This window comes from Nothobranchius furzeri, chromosome 1, assembly GCF_043380555.1.
Source record: "Nothobranchius furzeri strain GRZ-AD chromosome 1, NfurGRZ-RIMD1, whole genome shotgun sequence".
Classification (NCBI taxonomy): Eukaryota; Metazoa; Chordata; class Actinopteri; order Cyprinodontiformes; family Nothobranchiidae; genus Nothobranchius; species Nothobranchius furzeri.
The window spans coordinates 57,460,226-57,481,952 of record NC_091741.1 but is presented as its reverse complement, the minus strand read 5'-3'; the positions used below and the strand labels follow the sequence as shown (position 1 = coordinate 57,481,952).

General features: G+C 41.6%; 1 protein-coding gene across 10 annotated transcripts in view; it reads right to left on the bottom strand.

Annotated features, from left to right (window-relative positions):
• The window catches only part of sbf1 (SET binding factor 1), a 94,459-nt gene that overhangs the window by 36,360 nt on the left and 36,372 nt on the right, over positions 1-21,727 (bottom strand). For 5 of the 10 annotated variants that reach the window (XM_015955938.3, XM_070549173.1, XM_070549166.1 and 2 more), the window contains exons 2-11: positions 17,696-17,781; positions 15,140-15,277; positions 14,716-14,844; positions 14,362-14,472; positions 12,568-12,645; positions 10,065-10,094; positions 8,165-8,270; positions 7,934-8,066; positions 7,738-7,846; positions 6,360-6,473 (exon numbers count right to left, since the gene is read on the bottom strand). In XM_015955938.3, coding sequence (XP_015811424.3) covers positions 6,360-6,473; positions 7,738-7,846; positions 7,934-8,066; positions 8,165-8,270; positions 10,065-10,094; positions 12,568-12,645; positions 14,362-14,472; positions 14,716-14,844; positions 15,140-15,277; positions 17,696-17,781 — 1,034 coding nt within the window. The remainder of the gene's footprint in view (positions 1-6,359; positions 6,474-7,737; positions 7,847-7,933; positions 8,067-8,164; positions 8,271-10,064; positions 10,095-12,567; positions 12,646-14,361; positions 14,473-14,715; positions 14,845-15,139; positions 15,278-17,695; positions 17,782-21,727) is intronic. The other 5 variants (XM_070549179.1, XM_070549185.1, XM_070549186.1 and 2 more) reach the window with 3 other exon arrangements.

Below are 21,727 nucleotides of genomic sequence, written 5' to 3'. Positions count from 1 at the left end.
ACTATTTGAAATCTGCCAGTTATCCTTCCACAACAATTTACACCATTTTCATAAAGCTGGCACCTCAAGGAAAAAAGAAATTAAATGCAGTATCACCTTTATCTGCTCATAAACATTTTGATCATAAGCTCATTTTAACTTGTTTTAAAATAGAACAACAACATGCCAAAGCACAAATAACCAGTTAAACATTTTAGTGCTACATAAACATTACGAAATCTTGACTTTGACTGTGCAAACTGGTGTACAACATCTTTAAAATCAAAGCCACCAAAAAGTTCATGTCCAATAGCTACAATAGTAAGTGCAGAGCTGTGCCTGTGACACAATTTCTCTGTAGAAGAAAAGATAAAAATACTACAAAACCTGGCAAAACACACTATTTTAATCCTAAATAATGAGGAAGTGCATGTTTGCTTTCATTTGGCACCTTATTCTGGCTTTTTTCTGGACTTTGACTGTGCAAACTGGTGTACAATATCTTCAAAATCAAGGCCACTAACAAGTTCATGTTCAATGGCGAAGAGAGAAAGTGCAGAGAGCCGAGTCTGTGACATTGTGGTCCTCAGCTCATTTTTAACCCATTTCAAAACAGAAAATGACCTCTCACCCTCACAGTTGGACACAGGTAAGGTTAAAAACAATCTTAGTGCTACATAAACATTCGGAAATGTTGTCTTAAGTCCATGTCTGTCAAGAGCTTGCAGCAGCTGTACAGGTGAAGTCTCATGCCGCACTAAGTGCTTGAACTGAATAAGTTCATCTGACAAGGAACTATCCAGATCTGTTGGATAAGTCGAGCTCAGCTTAGCAGCTCTAACATGCACATCACAATCATCACAGTCCCTCTCAAATAAAACCTCAAAGACGTCACACACATGTGTGTAGGCTTCTATGAGCTTGGATAAGCATGAATAAAGTCTGTCAATGATGACATAATTTGTTTCAACTTTAAATTTCTGACTGCTTTCATTAAAAGCTACTTCGCTGTCATCAGCAGACTCATCTGCAAATCTCTTTCTTTTTCTCACACGCTGAGTATCGAACTGGTAGTTTTGTGTCACACTGACTGCGCGTGCTGACTCTTCGTGCTCTGAAAACAGTTCTCGTAGATTGCCAACATATGAAAGCAGTGAGCGCAAAAGGCCAAGAGCAGTAGCTAAATCCATGTCACTTTTTTGGAGTTGGTCACTTGTTGCCTTAAATCTATGCAGTACCCGGTCCCACAACACACTCATTATTACTGTCTCCAGTTTATCAAGTTTTGAGACCAATGCAGCAGCTTCGAGTTCAGTTTGTGCTTTCTCATCATAGTCTAAAGATTTTTTGGCTAACATATCTTTAATTGACCTGTAATTTACTTTGAGAGCTTTTGTGGAGTCTGCTCTGCAGTTCCATCGGGTGGTGCTGAGGGATTTAAAAGTGTATTTAATGTTATGTTTACTGTCTTCCAGCGATGTGTTGATGCACTACAAAATCTATACAGAGACTGCAGCAGTTCAAAAAAAGAGTTAACCTCCTCACAGCAATTATCAATGCAGTTAACACCTACGAGGTTCAGAGAATGGGCAGCACACGGTGTATAACGAATTTGTGGGTTTTGTTTTTTCAAGTGCGCTTGGAGCCCACTGTATTTGCAGCCATGTTGCCAGCATTATCGTAGCTTTGGCCACGACAGTTTGACAAGTCTAACCCCAAATGACACACCATTTCAATCACAGATTCAGCTAGGCTGACACCTGTGTGGCTGTGGATGAGCTCAAACCCAAGGAATCTTTCCACTACTCTGCCATCTGCACTGACAAAACGAAAAACAAATGTGAGCTGATCCACATGTGCTAAATCTGGTGTTGAATCAACGATTACAGAGAAATATTTTGCACGTTTGAGTTCCTCTGCAATCACTTGCTTAGTTTTTTCACCCATTAATGAAACAAATTATTTGCACACAGTTGATGACAAGTAAGATGGCTTATCCCTACCCTTATTTCCATGTTTCTCAAGGTGCTCCTTTAACCCTTACCCAACGTTTAAATTTTCTAACGTTAATGTCATTCGAGCACAAAAAAATGCTTTAATTTTGGGTCAGAGTTAAAAAGGGGTCAAACTCTGCTATGAGTTCAAGCAGTCCCAAATAGTTCCAATTGTGCGCAGATGCACTTCTGATGTCCTTTTCCTTTTTTAATTTCCGTTTCGCGTCGCCACTTACCTTATCCATGTCTGGTGATTTTTTTCAGTTGTAGCAACGCCTGACGCCACATAACCCGCTCGGCGTAACTTTGCCCCACCTCGTGTGGACTGACCAATGAGGAGAGGGTCTTAACTTGAGGCCCTCTCTTCATTGGTCAGTCTGCATGAGACGGACTCTCAACCGGCGCGCTCTCAACTGACGTTCAAAGTCATAGGCAGCGAAGCGTTTGTGCAGCGCAAAAGCCAGGGGGGGACAGTTTGTTTAATATATAGCAGGAGATTACAGATACAGCATTTTGCTCGTGCTCTTGCTGCCCTGGGCCTGGGCCCTTTAGAGTTCACGGACCCCTGGGCAATTGCCCAGTTGCCCGTATGGTTAATCCGGCCTTAACTACAATTATGATGTTATCAGCACAAAATTTCAGGTGCTTAATAGAAATCCAAACCTCAATAGATATTAACTTGAAAATCTGGAAGGCGGGGCTTATTTTTTGAGATGGCGCCCCCTAGGTCCATTAAAATGTCAGCCCCAAGTCATGCTTTGACTGAGGATTGTGAAATTTTGCACACTCATGTATTGTCTTAGGACCTACAAAAAACTCTCTTGGAGCCAAGCTCCATATCCCACAGGAAGTCAGCCATATTGGTCCAAGTACGCCATATGTAATTTTTACACACGGTACATCAACTCCACAGCGCCCTTTTGATCTATCGCCTATATACAGGTGCTGGCCAGTAAATTAGAATATCATCAAAAGGTTGAAAATATTTCAGTAATTCCATTCAAAACGTGAAACTTGTACATTATATTCATGCAATGCACACAGACCAATGTATTTCTGATGTTTATTACGTTTAATTTTGATATTTATAGGTGACAACCAATGAAAACATCAAATCTGGTATCTCAGAAAATTAGAATATTCTAAAGGCCAATGAAAAAATGTTTGTTTCTCTAATGTTGGCCAACTGAAAAGAATGAACATGAAAAGAATGTGCATGTATAGCACTCAATACTTAGTCGGGGCTCCTTTTGCCTCAATAACTGCAGTAATGCGGCGTGGCATGGACTCGATCAGTCTGTGGCACTGCTCAGGTGTTATGAGAGCCCAGGTTGCTCTGATAGTCGTCTTCAGCTCCTCTGCATTGTTGGGTCTAGCGTATTGCATCCTCCGCTTCACAATACCCCATAGATTTTCTATGGGGTTAAGGTCAGGCGAGTTTGCTGGCCAATCAAGGACAGGGATACCATGGTCCTTGAACCAGGTGCTGGTGGTTTTGGCACTGTGTGCAGGTGCCAAGTCCTGTTGAAAGGTGAAGTCTGCATCCCCATAAAGTTGGTCAGCAGCAGGAAGCATGAAGTGCTCTAAAACTTCCTGGTAGACGGCTGCATTGACCCTGGACCTCAGGAAACAGAGTGGGCCAACACCGGCAGATGACATGGCACCCCACACCATCACTGACGGTGGAAACTTTACACTGGACCTCATGCAACGTGGATTCTGTGCTTCTCCGCTCTTCCTCCAGACTCTGGGTCCTTGATTTCCAAAGGAAATGCAGAACTTGCTTTCATCAGAAAACATAACTTTGGACCACTCAGCATCAGTCCAGTCCTTTTTGTCCTTGGCCCAGGCGAGACGCTTCTTGCGCTGTTTCATGTTCAAGAGTGGCTTGACACACGGAATGCGACACCTGAATCCCATGTCTTTCATGAGTCTCCTCGTGGTGGTTCTTGAAGCGCTGACTCCAGCTGCAGTCCACTCTTTGTGGATCTCCCCCACATTTTTGAATGGGTTTGTCGTCACAATTCTCTGCAGGGTGCGGTTATCCCTAGAGCTTGTACACTTTTTTCTACCACATTTTTTCCGTCCCTTCGCCTGTCTGTTAATGTGCTTGGACACAGAGCTCTGCGAACAGCCAGCTTCTTTAGCAATCACCTTTTGTGTCTTGCCCTCCTTGTGCAAGGTGTCAATGATTGTCTTTTGGACAGCTGTTAAGTCAGAAGTCTTCCCCATGATTGTGGTGCCTTCAAAACAAGACTGAGGGACCTTTTAAAGGCCTTTGCAGGTGTTTTGAGTAAATCAGCTGATTAGAGTGGCAGCAGGTGTCTTCTATATTCAGCCTTTTCAGAATATTCTAATTTTTTGAGATACCAAATTTGGAGTTTTCATTAGTTGTCACTTATGAATATCAAATTTAAATGTAATGAACATTGGAAATACATTGGTCTGTGTGCATTGCATGAATATAATGTACAAGTTTCACATTTTGAATGGAATTACTGAAATATTTTCAACCTTTTGATGATATTCTAATTTACTGGCCAGCACCTGTACTTCTGCTGAATATTCTCAAGACAGTCGGAAAAACAACCTATGGATTTTACAAAAGTCGAACGGTGTGGGCGTGGCTAAGCCTCAAACATTGACCTGTCACCACACCATGCTTTAGTCTCAAAGCTTCTAAATTGACCCCTTTAACCCAATCAACATGAATCACTGGCAAATAGCAGTAGACATGTTGGGGTCACTTGATGTCCAGTACTGGCAGGATTTTAAAAAAGGCGGGGCTTTGGGGGCATTGCAAAATTTGACAGTACGCCATGGAAATACGTTTGCCTCTCATTCAAACAATTCTGATGTTATCGGTGCAAAGTTTCAGGTGCTTGATAGAAATCCAAACCTCAATAGATATTAACCTGAAAATCTGGTAGGTGGGGCTTATTTTTTGAGATAGTGCCCCCTAGGTCCATTAAAAATGTCAGCCCCAAGTCATGCTTTGACTAAGGATTGTGAAATTTTGTACACATATGTAGTGTGTCTGGGCCTACAAAGAATTCTCTTGGAGCCGTGCTCCATATCCGACAGGAAGTCAGCCATTTTGTTCCAATTACGCTACAGAGTCTCTTTCGAAGCTGGAATATTTTGCTAATGTAAAACATTTTTTGTGGGAACTGTTGGCAGGCTAGGAAGAAAGTTTGAGTCAGATTGAGGTGAAAGCTCAGTGATTGCAGTTAAATGCACGTTGGGGCGTTTAGTGTGCATGGGTGCTCGTGCGCCACCGGTTGCAGGGCGGTGGGTTGGGAGAGCGTCAGGGATGGAGTGGAGGGGGTGTGGACGGCGGGCGAGCAACTTCGCTGCGAAGGCTGATCGACGCTGCTTGCAGCTTTAATTTCTGATGATAATCAGTCACTGAGTATTGATCCACTCTGGAACATATTTCTGGTTAAACACATGAATGAGGTAACGAAGCCACAGTTCCAGTAAAGTAAAACCTTGTGTGTGCCTCCTAAAGTCCACGCACCTGAGATTACTCGGTGAATCCCACACTCGTTATGAAATGTGCGGACAGTAAACAATAGCTGTGAAACAAAGTAAAACAGGAACAAAACTAATGCATTCTACAGATATCAGGCTGAAACGGAGGAAGCTGGGAAATCATTTGTTTGCACTTGAACAGATAAAAAGCATTTCCCAGAACAGGCTGGTACTGGAATACTGAAAGGGGCTACAGCTGCAGGATGCAGTTAGACGGCTTGGTATCTGAAGCCCATAATAAAGACAATAGCTACTTCATTGTCACAACGAAAAGCAAGAAGGTAAAATCCAATCAATAGTAATTATATTATTGAGCAACATTCAGGGATAACGATTAAAGGGAGGAACGTTTTCATTGTGAAATAACAGAGTTACATTTATTTGAATAAAATTTAAGGATTTATGGCTTTGTCTAAAACTGAGAAGTGCCCACATGGGTAGATGGACTATTGTTTCATAGCTACACTGGCCCTGTTATATTTACCAACAGTTATTTATAATCATGTAAATCTCACCATTATGTAAAAGGCTGGACGTGTTTTTGTGGCCTAAATGCACACAAATGCAGCAACATGTGATCCATGTGAGATTTTTCACACCTGAGTTCACTGACAGGACAACAATAGTTTTTACAGCACAAGGTTTATGTGAGTAAAGCAGCGATTAGCCAAAGTAAATAAACATTCACAAGTGTGCACAATTACACTGCAGATGCTAAATTGACTACAATGACTCTGGAAAGTGTGTGTGTATGCTTGTGTGTGTGTGCTTGTGTGTGTGTGTGCTTGTGTGCGTGTGTGTATGTGTGTGTGTGTGTGTGTGTGTGTGTGTAGGGTAAGGATGAGCTCTTACCATGGAGAGTGCTGTCTGGGTCTGCTGTAGGAGGGGCTCAGGCAGCAGAGAGATGTGGACACATTCAGGGATTGTAACTGTGCCTCCATCTAGGTCAGCGATGATCACATCCAACTGAAAACGAAAACACACACACACACACACACACACACACACACAGGTCATTTCTCTGGAATTTTTGGTAAAAAATAGAGCAGTGAAAGCAAGAGTTGAGACCATGGTTGAGACAAAGGCTGTCGTTTCTCTCAGCAGCTGCTTCATTATATGATGTCGGCCACCAAACAAAAACCTCGATGACCTTTGACCTCGACAACTGTCCTTAACTGCTAACAACTATGTGACTATTGTACTGACTGCAGTATATTGTTGTAGGTCAAGAAAACCATCCCATCAGGATGACAAAAGTCATACAACTATAACAAAAAGCCTCCACTAAACCTTTTACAGGCCATAACTATCATTTACTCTACAAGAGCCTTATTTTAGCGTCTTAGGAATCTAAACGGTTAGCAGGTCACATGCAGCCCGACAACAGCAGGGACGATATAAAAGGGACAGCTGATTGATTGTCTAACAGCTTACATGAATCTGGCTGCAGTAATCAAAGCCCACATCACAACAGCAACATCACAGGGTTTCTTCTCTTTCTGCTTTAGTCCAACAACCCTTAAACACCGGGATTACAGCTGGTTTGTACAGGGGTCATATTTCTCCTGTACAGGTAGAAATCAGCAGCAGGTGTTTATCCTGCACACAGTGGTTTCTCTGAGGCTACCGCTTGTTTGGTTTGCGTGACCCTCCTGTGGAGCCGTCATCTGGTCGTTAAGATAGGTGTCAGTAGACAACACACTCAGCTGCTTCAGGCTGTGTCTCTTAGGAAGGGCAGCTCACAACCTCTGATAAAACCACTGGATCAGGAAATACACGTGGTTTAAAGAGGTCCTTCACTGAGAAACAATTTTTTACTTATCTTTGAAACAGATGGGTCATTCTGAGTTTAACATGCAGGCTGAAGGTCAAATTGTGTCCTACACCTATTTCCTGCATTAGCTTCCGATACAAAAGAGACAGTGAAACGCTGGGATCTGAAAAGCCTGACTGTTCTAAGTCAAGCAGCTCCACAACACAACAGATCTCCTTCGGGCTTGTGATATTTGTGGAGATAAAACGGCAACACTGGAAAACAAACGGAGTCAATGGTAGAGTCCAAATATAAGGAAATAAGACTCCAAATCCTGTCAGCCATTTTCTCCTCCAGCTGACTTCTCCATGCTGAAACAGGCGCATCTTCAACCATGTATTCCTTTAGTCATTGACAATGTAGCGTTATGAATATGCAGCAACAACAACGTCACCTAAAATAAAAACCAGAACTTACCAGTTCTTGAGTCTCAGAGCGGAAGAAAGAATTGACGCCAATGATGAAGGGGGTGGGGGTGCTCAGGACCTCCAGGAGTTTTCCAGGTAAAATGGGAACGTAGGTAAAGCTGAGGAGACAAACAACAAATGGAAAATCTTTACACGTGCAGAGAAAACTCACAGCACATCAAAGACATAGAGGAGAAGGATCACACCTGTATTTGAGGGGGAACATTATGGCCAGCAGTCCTCGACAGGCGTCCGTGAGTCTCTGGTAGCTGCTGGACAGAAACAAGATCTTGTGCTCCGTCAGGGCAGCACAGAACAGATACAACACGTTCACGATACCTGAGGAGAGAACAAGACCCATGACATGCATACATGTTTGAATTTGCTGTAAAACTGCTAATGATTAGAGTCAAAACAAATATGATCGTAGTTCGTACCAAGCTGTCGGAATAGCTGTGCCACACTGCAGCCGCTGACAGGAAGCGAGTCATTGATAGGTGTCTGGATAACCTGCCGGTCGCCAGCTCCTAGCGTTATCGTTCTCTGTAGATTTGGAGACAGGGGCAGAAAAGATGGATTAAAAAAAGCTAAATGAATAAATCAGGGTTTGACAAGCTGGTTTAATCCCAATCATGCGTGTCAGGAGAGCAGGGTGAATCAGAGACAGAGAGGTGGAGAACCCGAGGAGCTTAGCAGCAACATGACAAATCAAACCCAAGCCATTCCAGCTGATCAGGACGTGAATGAGGCTGCAAAGAACACCATGCCAATGACCTCACAGCCAAACACCAGCGACACTAACACGTCATGAAGTCTTTACAAGGAATTATAAAACAACGTGACAGCTGTCAGGTGCTGAAAGTCGCAGCTGGTGTTTAGTTACTAACGAGACAATAGAAAGTGTTTCCAGGTGTAAAAAAAAAACCTCTCCAACCTTTAGTTCAACTAAGACTAAAAAGTACAAAATGTAGGTTTTTTTAGGTGCATAGATGAAGTTGATTAAAATATTTTAAAGTACATCCATGAATGTGTTCAATTCCTTTATTACAGACAAAATCACTTGTTGAACTGAACATATCGATTTACTAATCGATCTACATCCCTTCACCTATATTCAGGAACTGTGAATAATGACTGAGAGAATGAGATCTTGAATATGCTGGGCTCAGCCTTAGAGTTAGGGGGAGGAGCTGGGACATCAGGGAGGGACTCTGAGTAGAGCTGCTGCACCTCTACATTGAGAGGAGCCAGCTGAGGTGGTTCGGTGGTGAGGATGCCTCATGAAGGCCTCCCACAGGAGGTCTTTCAGGTATAACCTGCTTGTAGGAAGCTCCCAGGTCAACCCAGGACATGCTAGAGGGATTACATCTCTGGGCTGGAAACACCTTGGGGTCCCATTTGGAGGAGCTGGTGGAGGCAGCCGAGACAGTCACAGCTTTCCTGCTAGGGCCGCTGTCGCTACGACCCTGACCCGGATACATGGACACTACACAACAAGAAAATGATGAAATACCCACCGCTGTGCACAAGAGACCAAAGCAGTAAATACTGACAGTCAACAGCAACTAATTCAGAGGAGGATTTCGATGATTAGGTTATAAAAACTTTAAATCAACAAAGCAGGATGAGAGAAAAGGTACTGTTAAGACTTAACCTGAAACAGATCAAGACATAAACCAGCAGAGTAGACATGATTGGTCAGATATCTTTGATATCAAATACAGGCCATTTACCATATTTTGGGTCAAAATCTTAGTTTAAAATGAAGACAGAACCCAAATATCCACCCTTGAATCCAAAGATGAAGCCAGTGGTTGTGAAGGTTTCCAGAAGAAAGTGCAGCCTAATGTCATGCACTTGAAAGCAGCACCGATAGTGTCGGCCAGAACAGATCAGCTATTCAACTCTGTGATCCAACATCTGATCGTTTAGATGCTTTAATACAACTCTACAGTTATCGCTAGTTACTAAACCACAGAAAACATGAGGCTGGCAGGTATGTGCCAACATAAATTCAGTGAAGGTGATAATGTGCATTTCTGCTTTCACTGTGGATTTCCTCCTCTAGGTTAATTGTTTTAAGGTTGCTCCTTTTGCGAAATAGAAATGACATCTGCTTCCTTCTGAGGGCTTTTGGTCTTAACAGTGAATGAAGTCAACTAAAAGTGTTTGTCAAATGTCTGCTATGATGCATGTTAAGATCAGATGTTGATCACAGATTTAAAAGCATCTTGATTAGTTCTCCTACAGGAGCGGTGCGTGAAATGAGTGGAGCAAAGGAAGCTGAAAAAGCTGATTGGTGGTGACAGGTGGTAAAATGTTGTCAGGCTGGCATACCAGACTCTCCTCTCTTTCCTCTGGGCTTGGCTAGACAAACACCCAGCAGACAGACAAACACACACACAAACACAAACACACACACACACCGCAGGATAAATCAAAGATTAGAAACGGCACCGAGGGCCAACATGAGTCACATCAGCAGGGCCAAACAGACATACTGCACAAACGTTAATATCAGAAATATGAATTGTAAGATGGAGAATTAAAAATATGATGAGGCAACATTAAATGTGACACAAGCAAGCAAATCTGGCAACACATCAGCAACAAGAAATGATGAATTACTTCAACTAAAAGTAAAACATACAGAACTTGAAAATGGGACGTAAATGACTCGGCTACAAACAAATAGCATTTTAGCTCCTTATCTGCAATTATTGGTAGTTTTGCATTTGCAAAGACTGGCTGATACTAGCTGTGGCTACCAACTTGAACTGGGCATCCACACAGGGAATCCTGAAATAGGGGTGCTAGATATTGGCTTTTTTACCGATGTCCGATATACCGATATTTTCTGACTCTAAATTTCCGACACCAACATATGCGGTGTCCCCGTCATGAAAAAAGAAAATCTAAAATATTTTGGGTTACTAACACCTATCATGCATGCTTAAATTTGAAACATTTTCTGTGCAAAATGATAACTACTTCAATTTAAGTTAGTAAAATGGATAGTACCATAATGACTTTCTCCACCAGCAGCTGATTCTCATTCTCCCTAAATGTGACGCTAAGATGCGAGTATTAGGAAAGGCAGCTTTATTTGGCCTATTAAGCATATTTCATACACAGGAACAACTCAATGTATTAGTAATGTACTTTTTCTTTTTCTGTATATTGCAGAGACGGTGATCAAACATGTATAAAGATCTTCAGATGAGAGAAGCAAGCCTCCGGTGAAGATTCTTGTTTTGTTTCAGCGGTTTGCTAACCGTCTAGCTACACATAGCTGTGTGTTGAGGACAGCATGCTACACAAAGCAAATTTCTACCTCACAAGTTGTGCCAAATAAACTAAAACAGTAGGGATGTTCCGATCACGTTTTTTTTGCTCCAGATCCGATTCAGAGTCATTTGATTTTAAGAATCTGCCGATACAGAGTCCTGATCCGATACTTTACAAATGCATTAAGAAAAGAGGAGAACACACTACAGCTGTCCTTTAAGTTTTTTTTAATAATTAATGCATTTCTTTCTTTCTGTATTTATATCATTTCAGGGATTGGACAGCACATGACAGCAACAGAGGAACTTTTTCTACAAAACACCTGTAGAGTTGCTGCACCTGTAAAAGTAGGAAGAGAAAGCAGATCATACCACGACTCAAGAAGACTTTAGAACCAGACGTTTGCAACCACAGACACTCATCCAGTGTGACAAACATGCTGCTTCCTAATGGCATTTTTGCTGTCCGTAGACTATTTCTTGGTTTCTTAATGTATATTTTAGTGTCAGCTGGCTTAGCGGATTTGGTACAGCAAACTGAGCAGGTTCTACACTAGAGACCACTGCAAATGTGTTTAAATAACAAGTGAACTTGGTCTTGAAAATGACAGAGGCCTCAAACAATTCTTCTGGAAGGTACGGATAATGTCAGGAATAATAATGCTCCGATTGCTTTAGGTGTGCAGAGATTTTCATGAGCACATGTTTTATAACTTGGTTAAACAGAGGTTAAATATGTCCCCTTTAAGTGGGATAATGACATAAATAACAGATGATTTCAGTGTCATGTTTCTGTTTTTGGCACGTGGTGTGTGTTTCATCAGAGGCTGAAACAAACTGTGTGAGTGATGACGACAGACCCTCGGTAGGGGTGACAGGAGTCCTGTGCAATATAACCGTTATAGGAATGTGGTCAGTTACACTTTTCTCAGTGACATTCCCTCCTGTTGGGTCACAAGAACAGAACAGTTTGCTCTTGGCAAGAGAAACAGATTAAAATGAACCTCTGAGGATTCAGCAGGAGTTTGGACTGTAAACTGATGACTGGGGGGTTTCAGATATATTTAAGTGTTTGAGGAGAGCGTTCATTAGATTTGCTGTTTGGGTTTCTGTGTGCTAACACTGATTGGATCTGATTCTCTCACTCTGATGCAGTGCTGCCCAACAGGGAGCCATCTGCCATCCCATATGTTCACCAAGCAACTGAACAATGACCTGCACAGCAACCGCATGTGTGTGTTTGAGAGTGTGGTTGTTTAAAAGGTGAGAAACTAGAGAAGTGCATTCAACATTTAAAAATAATTAGGAAACAGAAAATAAAATGTTTGCCAGCATCGACGTGATCCAGAAAAATCAGTTTGATTGTAGAATCAACAAAAATCATTAAGAGCTGAAGCCATCAATCACTCATGAATTGAAATGAATGAAAGAAAGAAATAACTCAATCATTTTAAGAAATAGAAGAAAAGAAAGCCACTGATCTGTTTGATTGACAGAATTGATAACATGGAGCTGGTTGCTGATTGGTGAAGCTTACAGAACAGGAAAGTTACCTGGAGACAGGCCAGCAGCCAGTCACAGGCCAGGGCCTGAGGAACTATGTCTAAACTACAAACTGGGGTCTCATCTATCTGGAACACAAAGGAGCCGGTGTACAGTAGGATACACATAAAGTAACACGCGTTAGAACATCTGTTATTACAGCGGAAAATTCTGCTCACGATCATTCAATAAAAACACACAGTTCCTACTGCACTATGAAATAAATAATCACAACGTTTTAATTTGTTTCCTTTAAAACAAACAATACAACATAGAAAAAGTATTTGGAAATGTAAAAATTAAATTAAAAATCTTGTGAAAAACTGCAAAACTGTGCTCCAACATAACAATTTATATTTGTGAAGGGAACAAATTGAAGCATCCTCACAAACGTACAAACCACGACAGGTTCGCTCTGTAACATGACAAATGTGCAGCCCTAATGTAGAGCACAAAAATCCTCACAGATACTATAATCCTAAACATTTTAGGTGATATTTTCTTCTAATTGTACAACTGTATTACACAACCATTGAGAAGGCACACCAATAAGAAATTGACACAATTAACCTAAAGTACATTTAAAGTTTTACATTTTGCCAACTGCAAAAATCACCCATCCTGTCTTCTCTACAACTTTTAATTGTATGTATATCTGGATGAACCAAATAAAATATAGAGTTGTGCTGCAGTCACACACACACACACCTACATGCACATGCACACACACACCTACATGCAAACATACACCTACATAAATGCACACACACACACACACACACACACACCTACATGCGCACACACGCACACACACGCATGCACGCACACACACACACACCTGCATGCACATGCACACACACACCTACATGCAAACATACACCTACATGCACGCACACACACACACACACACACACACACACACACACACACCTACATGCACACACACACACGCACGCATGCACACACACACCTACATGCACACGCACACACATGCATGCATTCACACACACCTACATGCACACACACGCACACGCACACCTCTACATGCACACGCACACACACACACATCTACATGCACACACACACACATCTACATGCACACGCACACACACATGCATGCACACGCACACAGACACACACCTACATACATATGGATACCTACATTCACACACACATGCACGCACACCCACCCACCCACCCACACACACAGACACACACATCCAGCCACACACACAGACACACACACACCTACATGCACAAGCACGCACGCACGCACACACACACCTACATGCACACGCACACACACACGCGCACGCGCACACACACACACACACACACCTACATACATACGCATACCTACATACACACACACATGCACGCACACCTCCACACAAGCACACACAAGCACACAGAGAACACATTCTAGGAGGTTTTGCATGACTACAGCTGCTATCTTGCACAGATAAAATTATACAGGTTAGAATCTCACAGCTAGTACTAGTTTTGTTTTTGGCAGCATTCTGCTAACATGGGAGCAAAGCTGGCTGAACAAGAAGTGATACTGGCAGGTTGTGACAAGCTCTTCTTTTATATGCTGCTTGATGCCTCAAAACGCTGTACTGCTGAGCAAGGCAGGGGTGACATAAGTGACAGCAACAGCCCAGAACACGACACAGAGGAATGCACAAACTGCTGCAGGAGAGTAAACATGGGTCCGATGAGCAAGAATAGCTCTGGTCTAAAACGTAAACGTCATTGCTTAATACCTGTTCTGCAGAGAAGGAATTATTGTTGTTTATTCATACCTGTGACCCTCCAGCAATGGGAATGATGCAGGTCAGAAGGTTTCCGATCACCGTTTCCAGCTGGGCTGACAGGCCATCTACATGGACCGTGTAGATCAGACTCAGGCAGTTCTGTACAAGTCAGGTGCAGACAAGGGTTTAAAGTCAACAGGACCCAGCACAAAGCTACAAATAATCCATTTGCAATTAAATGAATTCCAGCTTTTTCTATTAAACAAATGCAAAATGGTGCCAACACTAACTTTACCACAATTATCAGGCATTGAAGTGTTTTCTTAGCTTCATTCTAAATCCCTGGATCTGAACGTGAGGGGGAAACTAGCACCACATATGGAAAAGATGATCCCGTCGTACCCTAAACACCTCGGTGTAGTCTAGTCGAGACACCAGCACCAGGCTTTTGGGGGCAAAAACTTGAGCTGGTTGGACAACTGCCAGGTCCTCATCAGCTTCGTCCGCCTCACCGGCCTCATTCTTCTTCAGCTGAACACAACACAAAATCAGACAAGGCTGCAGTCTCATGAAACCAATGCATCGCGCAATAAATCAGTCAACTCAAATCACGATTATGAGCGTTTGGTTGTCTCTATAGCTTTAACTTAAATGATTTTTTTTCCACTCTACCTCGTGGTAACTAAAAAATAAACAACAATTATAGATATCTGCATGTAAGTTATGGGGAGATGTGTGTAAATTATGTGGGAACCCAAGATATACATCTGCTGCAGAGGCTACGATCATAAACAGACGTTAAACAATCAGCAGACATTCGCCTCACCTGTGGATTGTCCAGACTCTCCCAGAAAGTAAAGCAAGCACAGTAGTGACGCTCCGAGTTGATGTCAGTCAAAACCGCAACAAAGAAAGAGGCCGGCTGCCGCTCATGGACCAGCTGCCATCCGCTGGGCTGACAGAACTAGAGAGCATGCAGGAAGTGGAGGTGATCCAGGGTGAAACAGGAACATGTCATTTAGGAAGTGAAAGCCAGAGGAAGAAAGGAGAAGAAAAGAAAAGAATAAACATTAGTATGAATACCAGCTTGGCAGCATAAAATATCTGTGGGTGAGACGTTTTCAGAGCAAGTTCTCCATTAGAACAACAAAACAGGTTCTGAAAATGTCCACGTGTTAAAACAAGTTCACCCTAATAAAAACTATACAATGTAACAGAAACATGTTTTTATGCTGAATCAGAGTCTTGCTGATGGTGGAATGCAACATCCAAATATTTGCTTTCACCATAAGAAAAGCTGCAGTGTGGACTGTGGAATGTAAGCAATAAAAAGTCAATATTAACAGTGATTTTAGGAATGATTAAACTGTGTGACTGGCATGAAGGCCAAAGATGGCATTTATTTTACAGTTACACTTGATTTATTGGTAGCTCTAATTGAGTTTAGTCCTGACAAATTCACTTTAGTTTTTTTTTTATACCTCGATGATGCGATAAATATCCACCTGTAGTTGCTTCCTGAGAGAACTGTTGCAGGGTGCAAACTGACTTTTGCTTTTTCAACAGTGATTAGTTTTAAAACATCTTTTCACACAAACTCTACTATAATCCAACAAGCTAATCTATCCCATCCATCTTTCCATTTTCTTCAGCTTATCCAGAGTTGGGTCGCGGGGGCAGCAGCCTAAGCAGGGAGGCCCAGACTTCCCTCTACCCAGCTACCTGGGCCAGCTCCTCCGGGGCAATCCTAAAGTGTTCCCTGGCCAGCCGTAAGACATAGCCCTTTCAGCGTGTCCTGGGTCTTCCTTTAGGTCTTCTCCTGGTTGGACGTGCCCAGAAAACCTCACCAGGAAGGTGTCCAGGAAGCATCCTTACTAGATGTCCGAGTCACCTCAATTAGCTCCTCTCAATGTGAAGGAGCAGCGGGTCTACTCCGAGCCCCTCCCAGATCGTATCTCTAAGGGAGAGCCCAGACTCCCTGCGGAGAACACTAATATCAGAGAAGGCATTCCTCCCTTTTCCGACTCGTCTCAGATTTAGAGGAGCCGATTCTTACTCTAATCTATACCACTTATTGTTAATCCCACTAATTGTTGGTGGCACCACATTTTGTGTTATATATTTATTGCAACCTTTTCTTTCACACACTTTTTTTCCACTTCAGTATTTTTATGCAGCCTCAACTTGATGCTACAGAAATAAAGTTGAACTTCACAGTTAGTTTCATGTTTATTTCAACTTTTGTTGCAAGAAATGTACAAATTTGAATGCTACTTTGACTTCCTCCTGAGTTTCCTTCATTGTGAAGCTTTGAGCAGAATTTCAAAGGAAATCGGATAAGAGAACACAGGAAATATCTATATTCTGTGAAGCATAAGATAAATCTTATATTTTTATCATTTCATCAGCAGCAGCTCAAATAGATTCTGTGATTTGGCCTTGCCCCATTTAGTAAGAAAGAAGAGGCAATGGCTTCAAATCGTACACTTAAACAATTAAAAGGAAATTTGCACACTTTCCCCAGTGAGTCGTGGAGGATGGCTGCTTATACTGAGCCAGGATCCTCTGGAGGTTTCTTCCTGTTAAAAGGGAGTTTTCCTCTCCACTGTCGCTAAATGCTTGCTTGGTATGAGGATCGCTGTAAAGACTGGCACTAGTCAGTGACTCGATGCAACCCACTGGGTTTCTTATGTAGGAAACTTTTTACTGATTTGCTTAATGAACTGACCTGTATTGTTTACTGTGTGAAGTGCCTTGAGACGGCTCTTTTCGTGATTTGGCGCTATGTAAATAAACTTGAATTGAATTGAAAGCTTTTCAGATAATGAGAAAGTAAAGATTGTTGCAATACTTAAATAAAGTTCATCAGAACAAAAACATGCGCTCCTTACCAGGCTTGAAACCTAGGTTAACACAAACTCTACATTTAAAATTATATAAAGTATATGAGAATACCTCATCTTATTGATTTGTTGTTAACCTGTGATTCAGCAGCTAACAGAAGTATAATAAAAAAAGGTTATTCTGCTTTACACGACAATATAAAACCCCTTCAAATACCACTTTTAGGACAGGTCAGCAATGTCTTCACCCTGTTTGGTTTATGCAAAGACCAAGGCCATGGTCAACCTACTGCTGTTGAGGCTTCTGAGCCAACAAGCGAGGAAGAGATAGAAAATATTTGGTTGAGACATGATGGGTAATCCAGTGTGACGTGTAGATGAGCGATGGTCACCCTTGGGTTGATCTTGGTTCTATTTAGGTCTGATCAGCTGCAGATGCAGAAGTTTCAGGAGGACTGAACCTCTTACCCTAACAGGCTAGTAGTTTCTTGTTCTAGCCTCTATAATACACAGGAACATGAATGTGACCACCAACTCACCAGCTCTACGCCTTGTGGGAATGGGCTGTCCTCCCAGTCTTTCTCAGGAAAGCGTTGGAGAATGCGACCTTGACCCTCACCCTCCACTGTAGGGAGACAGAGAGGGACAAACCAGAGGTTAGTTTGTGTTGAATGCGTTGTTTTTGTCTTTTTGGTTCAACAAATAAGCTTCTTCAATTTCTTATGTCATTTATACAGTTTATAAATCGTTCAGTTATTTAGCTCTTGTATATTGACACAGTTATGTGCTTATTCAATTATTCCTGTGAAAAGAACATCATTGTTTATGTTGTACTTTTATTTGCAACAATATATGTAATAGCCAGCATTTAAAACATCATAGGGTTTCTTTTAGCTGGATAACTTGATGAAACTGCTGAGAATGTTTGTTTCTTAGTTGTTGCTGTCCCGAGCTCACTAAAAATGTTAAAATACATCTTAATGAAACTATCTTAAAATTACTAAATGAAGAAAACCTAATGAAATATAGCAATACATAACATGGCATAACTCCAGAATTCAACTTCCAGCAAATGCTGCATTCATACTTTTCTCTCCATTTAGATATTTTAAACAATTTTTCTTGATTAAGGTGGAAATTGTGCACAGAATTATAGATCAACCGGGAGTTACGTCATAAAGCAAGAAAAATTCTCACAAAATGTAGCACGGACTATGTTGTCTTCTATCAACATGTAAAATAATCGTTCGGCATCTGTAAATTTTGTTAATTAGCAGTGACAGCCATCTTGAATTGGACTAAATTAACTATCTTCATTTAGACCTAATGCCAATACTAGCGCTTCCACCCTTGCGACCTTCAACTGTGTTCCAATCCAGGGGTACGAGTGTGTAGGGCAGGGCTATTCAAGTTCGGTCATCGAGGGCCAGTATCCGGCACGTTTTAGTGGTTTCTCTGGTCCAACTCACTACACTCAGTGGTTGGGTCACCTGTGCAGCAGCTCATCAGGATCTGCAGAAGCCTGTTAATCACCTGCTGATTGAAATCAGGTGTGTTGAAGCAGGGTTAAAACTAAAACGTGCTGGATACCGGCCCTCGAGACCTGGAACTGAATAGCCCTGGCGTAGGGTGTCTCGATCCTCAAGTGCAGAAGTTGACCACACCCCTTTTGCACCCTTGATCCACACTAGGAATCTTATTACCCACAATCCATTGCTGCGTGGGATATTTTGAGAAGGCGGCGGAAAAATGGCTCAAGTGCCTTATCTGAAAATATGTATTTTCATTCAAATTAAGTTACTTTAAAGACAATTAATTATATTTATTCATACTCTGAATGTTTTAGACTAGGAGTTAATGTAAACTGCAGTGAACGAAAATGTTAAGAAATTGTTTGAAAGTTATTTATAAAGATTTTTTAAAAAGTAGCTCAAACAGCAACCAGCACACATTGTGGTTGATGACGCAATACTCACTGTCCCAATTTGGCAATAATTTGCACACTTGTGAACTATGAAGCCTTATTGGGATTGGGGCCTTACATTGTATGAGTTTCATTAAATCCCAGTGGCTCATGAGATATTTTGCTGCAACTCCCCCACACACATTCACAGTTAGCTCATATTTAGAGGTCATTGTTTGTATGATGCTGCTGCAGCGGTTCTCCTTCTGATTAGTACTGCTTAACAACAGTAATGGCAGCAGAGGAAGAGTTGTAAACTGAAAAAGTGATTTTAAGTGGAAACATGATTAAACTTGCAGAAATTTCATGTGATTGTTAAACTGATCTGATTTTAACGGTACAAAGACATAATTAACCAATGCTTCTAGTTTTAATTCCAAATCAGAAATGCACACAGAACTGTTGAATCCAAATCAAATCACAATGTGCACATGTATGTCTGTAAATCAATACTAATTTGGTAATCTTCACATTCCTAGGACATTTACAACAAGAAAATGGAGATATTAAGTGCCAGGTGAGTCCCTATGTGAAATGTGTTACAAAGGTTTGTTCCTGGTTAATGAGGCCACATCTACTTATTAGGATGGCCTATATTGGCCAGCACAATGCAGCACAATGATGTAACAAAGACCATGTTCTGTTACCAACACAAGCCCGCCTTTCAGCTTAGCTCTAGCTGAAGCCCTGCCGACTGCTTAAAGACAGCATTCATCCAAACAAAGAATACACTTAACTTCCCATTACAAAGGACATGCATCCAGAATGAAATGGTACAAAGCCAAATGACCAAATGCTAAGGAGAGATGGTCACTAGTGCTCAGACCGACCCTAAGCATGTAATAAATAGAGTTAAGAGAAAACAACAGAGGCTGTGTGCATTCACCACAGAAACTGACAGAGGAACAAATACAGAAACAGAAAGTAAGACAGTTTCAACATCTCATAAGGATTTGATCAGATCTCTCCCTATGCAGTGCCCAAAAGGAAACACAAGCACTTGTAAGTGAGGAATTCTTAGATGACATTATCTATGGTAAGAAAATTATTTAACTTCAGTTTTGATTCGACTACTTTTTATTCTTCAGAATCAGAAGGGTTTAATTGCCATGTGAGAACCACAACTTTAGGAAACTGCTGCAGAACTTGATGTGAGAAAGATGAAATAAATGAGCAAAATCAGAATTAACAAATAAACACAATTAAATGATAATACTATAGGGAGGTAATAATTAGAGAAGCAGGTACTATTTACAAGCCCTTGTAGGTACTGGTCAGAGCGGATCAGTTCAGGTGCAAACACAACACAGGGTCAGGTGACTGAAACAAAGCAGCTGGAGTGGGCAGGTTGAACTTCTTCAGCTGCCTCAGGAAGTACTAGGGTTGTCACGGTAACCGGTATAGCGGTAAACCCCGGTAAAAAAGTTGACAATAAAAATAACCGTCCAGTTTTTAAAAAACTATATTATCTCGGTGGGTTTACCGTGGCCGCGGTTTCGGCGCGATGACCCTTACCAGCCACCGTCGCTTCAGCTGAAGTTCCCGCTGCGCGCACACGCACTTTTTAGTTTGCAACGGCACCAAAACTTTGAAGCTGAAATAATGGCCGAAGGAGGCGACGGCAGCGCCCAGGACATCCATCAGCCCTCAAAGAAGACTAAATCGGAAGTATGGGCATATTTGGGATTTCTGAAAAATGCTGAGGGACAGTTAATAGAAGACTGCTATCCCGTTTGCAGAACGTGCAGGAAACAAGTGTCTGCAAAAGGCAGCAACACTTCAAATCTCATGGCACATCTGCGTGACGATCACCCACGTCTCCACAGCCAGTGCAAGGTAAGATAACATTAGCATTTTAGCTTAAATGCATGACGTGAGGACTTTTGGTTGAGGGAGAATGCGACGAGTCACTATAGACTGCAGCCGCAGCGCCCTCTGCCAGCATTTAAACCGTGTCACAGACACCCTGTTGCTGGATGAAGCATCTTATTTGTTGATGATGAAGAGAAATATGCAATTAGTTCCTTGTCATGGATTTGTTTACTTATTCAATGCCATTTATACTTGAACATTTGGATTTGATTACATAGTGTAGTAGTTATTTTAGTAATTTGTTTAAAGTGGATATTTCTTTTAAATACATATTTTTTAAGGTTGACTTGTACAGTGCTCAAGTCAAGTGTGGACTGGAGTTTTAGATTTTCATTTTGATAATGAAGAAAACAAGTATATGAGAAAACAAGTGGTGTTTTTTTGATTTGTTTACATATTGTTTATGTTTTGAATGTTTGGATTTGTATAATTTAAACCTGCACTGACTACTGTAACAAGTTCCAGAAAAATAAGCTATTTGTTCCTTTACTTGTGAAAAGTTGCACTTTTGCTAAGGCTTTGTGTTATTTTAGGTTTAATAAACACTGTTAAACCTTTTCAAAACTATTTCAGTTTGTGTAGAACAGGACTATCAATGCTTTCTGAACATATGCAACACCGTTTAAAAAATACCGCGATAATACCGAAAACCGTGATAATTTTGGTCACAATAACCGTGAGGTTAAATTTTCATACCGTGACAACCCTAGTGACAACCCTAGATGGTGCCCAGAAG